This window comes from Octodon degus, unplaced genomic scaffold (genome assembly GCF_000260255.1).
Source record: "Octodon degus isolate 3935 unplaced genomic scaffold, OctDeg1.0 scaffold00414, whole genome shotgun sequence".
Lineage (NCBI taxonomy): Eukaryota > Metazoa > Chordata > Mammalia > Rodentia > Octodontidae > Octodon > Octodon degus.
In genome coordinates, this window is record NW_004524990.1 from 245,272 (window position 1) to 251,622 (window position 6,351).

The window sequence follows — 6,351 nt, forward strand, 5'->3', positions numbered from 1 at the left end:
AATACAGTAGTATAACTAGCCTAACTATCATATGTATATATATTTTTCACAACAAAACTGTCCTTTATCTATATCCTCTTTTTTGTTTTGTTTTGTCAGAGATGGGTGTTCCATTGTAATTTGAGAATCTGAATTTGGAGAAGTATTTAAAGGACCTTTTCCCACTTATGCTAGTCCACAGTTTAGTTACTTGAATTCAGCAGAATTCACAATGTAGTCCAATAATCCATAAGAGTAGGGAGTTATCACCTCAACTGGTAATTGTCTGAAGTTGTTGACTAGAGCCTTTTACAGCTCAGTATATAAATATAACTTTACTTTTAGTACCACGTAACACTTTTCTGCTGGAAGGTTAAGACCAATTTAAAGATAAATTTAAGTAACAAAAAATGTAACTTGCTATCTGACAAGGTCAAGCTAAATCCCCTCAGGATTTACCCTGAACCATGTACAGCACCTTGTGGATCTTTGGCAATGTCAGGCATGTGGATGAGTCACAGCTATTGCTTGACCAATTTGCTCTCTGTGAAAGCCTGAGAGAATGTTTTCTCTGCATATGACTCTCCTTATGCCCACTGAATTGTCGATCACGTTTGTCTGTGGCCCCATAATCTCCTCGATCAGAAAATTTGAGACAGCACGGAGTTACAAAATGTCACAGCAGAGGTTCACTTATGTCCTGAGTCCTCACTGACCTTGAAGGCATAAGGCCAAAATGACAAAGAGAAGGAGGAGCAAAATGCAGTCTCAGGTCCTGAGCCCACTCAAAACAAATGCAGGAGATACTAGCCTATACACTTATAACTCAACATACTTCATATTAATGAAAATGTTTTAAGCTTAAACCAATGTGAATTTTCATAAAATTAAGATTCTCACAATGTAGTAATTGTTGATAATGTTCTGAAACAAGGCAAATAAGGGCAAGGGAGAAAAACTTCTGAGGCTTAATTTTTCCTACCAATTGTCTTTGTGTGCTTGCTAAATGGTGTCCGTTTCTGGTTAACCATGTTATTAAAATCTATTTAGTGCAAAGATTTCCAAAAATATAAGACATAGTCAAAGTTTTCAAGGATGAATTAGTTCATCCTATAAATAAAAGGCCAATTGTCACTGAGAGAGGCAACCAATCTCAAACATAAAGAAATATGAGCAAAAAAAAATCTTACTCTACAATGCAGAGATTTTCTTTTTCCCTCTCTGTCTTCAAAATGGAAGAAGTTTCTTAAGTACTTATTTGTCAGCTTCCAAAACTGTTCCATAATTAAAGCAAATTGAAAATTTTAGCATGTCTCCTTTAAGTCCCAGTCATTTCTCTTGCAGCATGTGACTAATAGTTCCCTTCCTTTCTTCTCATGAAAATTTTTCCACTAACCACTGAAACTACAACAGCACCTGTAATTATTTTTCAATATTATTCCAACTAAGTGCCAAAAATTGGCAACAAAACTATCAATATTTTAAACAGGACAATGATCTGAATAATCAACATGCTCTCCAAAAAGTAGCATAGTAAAAGGCAAATAATTAAAAAGAATTGTCAGGAGATCCCAAGATTCTTTCTGATGGCAGCAACCAGTGCCATAAATTGAGTTCTTCATGAGTGAGATGTGAGCAGAGGGTTTTCTATTTAAAGTGTGTGAAGAGGGTGAATACTGTGCTTCTCTGTGTGGAGGATTTTCTAGGGAGTCTCTCAAGAATGTGCTTCCATACAGCAAGGACAGTGAGCAGCAGCAGGGTCCCCAGTAGCATGGCTCTGCAGGAAGCCTGTGCTCCAGCTGAGCACACCTCACCTTACCAGGGCCTGTTGACTGCTTCGGGCTCTGGGCCTTGCCCGCCTTGTACACACCGTGCTGAATTACCCATGTGGGGCTGCAGATGTGCGGCACTGCGGGCCCCACAGCTGGTCCACCTCAGAGATGTTTTACGGATTCAGGGCGCGGGTGCGCTGTCTATGTGCTGCAGGGAGCTGTGTCGCATCAAAGGCATAACACCTCAGCCACGGCACTTTCACTGCTATAGACGTGGGCGCCCAGGCTCTGCCGTGATGCCCGTCAACCGAGGAATGGATTAGAAAGAAGCGGCATTTCTGTACACTTGAGTGTCACTCAACTAAGAAGAAAGACATACTCACTACTTTTATATGTACATGGGCACAACAAGAGGCCAGATTCATAAGTGAAATAAATCAGACTGCAAGGGTAACTATCATGTTGTCTCCACAGTGTGAGAACCTGAAAGACTAAATAAAATCTGAAAGGTACAATAGATACTGTGAAAGGAAAAATATTTCTAGGGAAAGAAGGAAAGAAAGAAAGAGCATAAAAAATAACACACAAGCAGGATATATATACATATATATATATATATATATATATGTAATGCTTATTTTTTTATTTGAGCAATTTTGCATGCTTATATCTGGTAATCTGAACGACTGCTTTGAAGATAACAGTAGGCAATGCAACAAACACTGTTGATTTCCTGTCATCTTGTTTCCACATTTTCTCTTATTTGTGTTCTCTTTAGAATAAAATGCTTAAAAAATAAGTTAAAAACTCATGTAGAAGCAAAGCAAAATGCAAACAAATACCCATGCACAGGGAGTATGATTTTACAAATAGACTAAGCAGTCCCGGGACGATTCTGGGGGCAGATGAGCCGGCGCCCGTGACCCATGCCCAGCCTGTGCCTCCTGCGCTGATCACAGCTGCATTTCGCTCCTGACCCAGCGTTTGCCTGGAGCTGGGTCGCTCGCTCGCAGGTCCGGCCTTGGGCAGGTGAACGTGGCGGGAAGCTCAGCAGAGCTCCACGGACTTCACCTCCTGATCCTGCGGTCCGGATCACTTGCGTTCTGGGTTGCACCCCGCCTTCCACACTCCGTCCTCGGAGTGCACTGGAACTGCCCAGCGGGGCCAATCTCAGAGCAGAGTCTCCCCGTCTCGCTCTCTCTTTGGGGTTCACCAGCTGCAGAGCATTCTACGTCCTCTCTCCATCAGAGTGAACAAGCGGTTCAGCGGCCAGCTGAGCCCGCTAGCTGCTCAGGTCAGATTCTGCACTCTATTTGCATCAGCTGCTCAGGAAGGAAGGGTGCAAGGGGCGGGCCGAGGAGCACCGAAGTCCAGGACGAAGGCAGTTTGCGGCTCTGGACGCGCAGGCTGACCAGTCTTTTCAACGGTGAGTAGCCGAAAATGAGAGCGCTCCACACGGACTCTTCTCTGCAGTGAGGAGCGCGGGCGTGAGCTCCTGGGACTCTGCTGCTTCTCCGCCTTGGCTGGAAGGGGAGGATTCCTGCCTCCAGGTTGCGCTGAGCACTTACCAAGGACTTGGAGACTTGAGGTGGATTCCTACACGAATATTTGTTTTTGCTCCCAATTTGGGCATCCCCTGAGTGAGACGATGTAACATTTTGACAGGAAAAATATTACTGCCTTTTTCACTTATGTTATTTAGTATGAAACTCATTATGATGAAAAAGTTTTATTTGAAAAGAATTTTTAAAAGCCCCCCCCCTTTTGTGGCGTTCTTTAGTTCAACATTTTACCTAGTCAAGGCAAACGCTCAGTCTCAACCATCGTGTTCATGTCACTTGTTCACTACAGACCTTCGAGTCTGGAATGTCATGGGCCCCAAGGGTGTCACCAGTTACCCTTCAGCCACAGGTTGGGTAAGGAAGGCTCTTCCCTATTCACTTTCTACAGTTTTCTTTTCATCCGTTGTCACATAACGCAAGATTTGCTAAAAGTGCATTGATATGAGCAGAAATCATTGTTTACAAAGAGTTAAAAACCTGAATTGACATTTTCCACATGTCATTTCTACACACTAGGAGGCACTTTACAAGACAACTTCTGTGGGATCCAAACAGGCAAATCCTGGGTCTCAGTCACAGAAATTGCACACTCTACTCAATTCTTTCTGAGTTACCTTCCTGATTATCTAAGAAAATCATTCATTGTTTTTATTATTCTAAGTTACCATACGTACTTTGCAGAAAAAAAGAATTTTTAAAATATGATCAAAGAGTACACAATCAAAATAAATGAACCTGAAAAAAGTAAAATATTTAGAAAGTTCAACTAATCCTGCTAGTGTAAATTAGTTTGCAATAGGGAAGGTGATTCTTCTATTCTGCTAGACTGGACCTTTGCAAATATTTATTGTCATTTGAAATAGCTTAATAATTTTAGTTTATGCAAAAATATAGAATGAAGATATTAATTCTGTAAGTAGTCGTGTTATAAAAGCGACGCACTGCCTTTAGTGCCTGTCCTGCTTCTTGTCCTCACTGAAGTATACTTAGAGCCTTGTCACTTCCAGTGCAGTTCTCAAAACGTCTTTGTGCTGTCATGAGTGATGAGAAAAAATATAGTGAACTCTGAAAAGTGACATCTGATGAGAAAATGAAAAAGTGTGCTTTCCTTCAGCAGGGATGGCACTGCGCACATTACAGCACTTCTTCCTGCTCAGGATAAGTACAGAAGGCAAAGGGGTAGAATTAATTCCAGACATAAAAGGAATTTCACTTAATGACAAGAAAGAGTGAAAGCTGCTCAAAATATGGCACCAAAGATAAGACATGTGCGCCTAAATGAGGGGGAAGATTTTGAGGGGTGTGATGTCAATATCTTTATTGTATTACTTTTCAAAAATTAAATATTCAACAAAATATTTGATCAAACTACATGCTTTGGAACTTTAGAATGATGTCCTCAGTCTCTTTTCCAGTTCTCCATGTAAATGAAATTACATTCTTTTATTAATGATAAACACAAGGTTATTATTGTGGGAGAGGAGAAGGAAGACAAAAATCAACTTGAATACATAATTGCTAGGACACATCTAAACATTTAATCTTTTTTTATTCATAGTTTCACTGTGTAGCTCAGACTCATAGTGATCCCCCTGTTTCACCCTCCCCAGCTTTGGGATTATAGGTGCTGTTTGCTACAGGTTTCGGGGATGGGATGGCCACCTGGTGCTCTGGGGCCAACATAGAATGCAGTGCTGAGGTTAAACTCAGGTCTTGCACTTGCCAGAAAGGCACTTAGACTGCCAAGCTATTTCCCCAGGCCAACAAATTAAATAGTAATGGCGGTTCTTGAGGTCATGGTATAAACTGTTTTCTAGTGGATATTCACCGTTCCAGATAGTGAAGCATAAAATTGCCTACATTTTCACAGCGCAGATCCTCTGACTCTCTCGCCCCAGGGCCCCTGTCACCTTCTTGTTCCTCAGGCTATAGATCACAGGGTTGAGCATCGGGGTGATGATGGTGTAGAACACAGCCAGGACCTTGTCCTCCCCTGGAGATCGGAGGGATTTTGGGCGGACGTAAGTGTAGGCAAACGGGGCATAGTAGAAAGTCACCACGGTGAGGTGGGTGCTGCAGGTGGAGTAGGCCTTCTTCCGGCCCTCCCGAGAGCGCATATAGTAGACTGCACGAAGGACCAGACCGTAGGACAAGAGGGTACCCAGGAAAGGAATCAGGAGAATTAGACTGGCACATAAAGTCAAAATGTACTCATAAACCCTGGTATCAGTGCAGGCTATATTTGACATGGCAGGGACGTTACAGAAGAAATGATTGGTAACTCTGTGCTCACAATATGGAAGGTGAAAGACATACAATGTGTGGGCACAGCCATTGAAAAAACCCACTGCCAGAGATCCCGCAATCAACAGAAGACACATCCTATTGCTCATGCGGACAGAGTAGTGCAGAGGAAAGCAGATAGCTATGTAACGGTCATAGGCCATCGACATCAGAATCAGTGCTTCCGAACATGCTATATTTGAGAAGAAAAAACTCTGAATATAACACCCAATGAAGGAGATAGACTTGTTCCCAGATAGAAATCCAGATGCCATCTTGGGCACAGTGGTGCAGACATAAATGAGATCCAAGAGGGAGAGCTGGCTGAGCAGGAGGTACATGGGTGTGTGGAGGTGGGCGTCCAGGAGGATGAGCAGGACCATGCACAGGTTGCCAGCCAGGGCCATCAGGAAGACTGTGATGGTGAATGTGAAGAGAATAAGGCCAACTCTTGATGGGGGGAACAGGCCCTGGAGGATGAAATCAGTAGAGGTCTGCGTGTAATTTTCCATGCTATATTCCTGTAGCTCCTCCTAAAAACAGTGAGTAAGTATAGGTCATTAGTAACTTGGAAATATTGGCAGTCTAATCACTGATGATTTATTCTAGAATTGTACACCTTTTGTATAAGGAACCAATTTTGAAAAGTGGAATCCTTTTTTGTAGTGTCACTCTACCATTTAATGAAACAACAATTTATTATTTGAAATTTTTAGAGCAAATATAAAAAATTTGCAGATCAATAATATATTTGC

General features: G+C 42.1%; 1 protein-coding gene across 1 annotated transcript; it reads right to left on the reverse strand.

Annotated features, from left to right (window-relative positions):
• Nucleotides 1-5,169: 5,169 nt before the first annotated feature.
• Nucleotides 5,170-6,108, reverse strand: LOC101561923 (olfactory receptor 2L3-like). The gene has a single exon (XM_004648448.1). It carries the CDS (start codon nucleotides 6,106-6,108, stop codon nucleotides 5,170-5,172), a length of 939 nt encoding a protein of 312 aa, XP_004648505.1.
• Nucleotides 6,109-6,351: the final 243 nt, after the last annotated feature.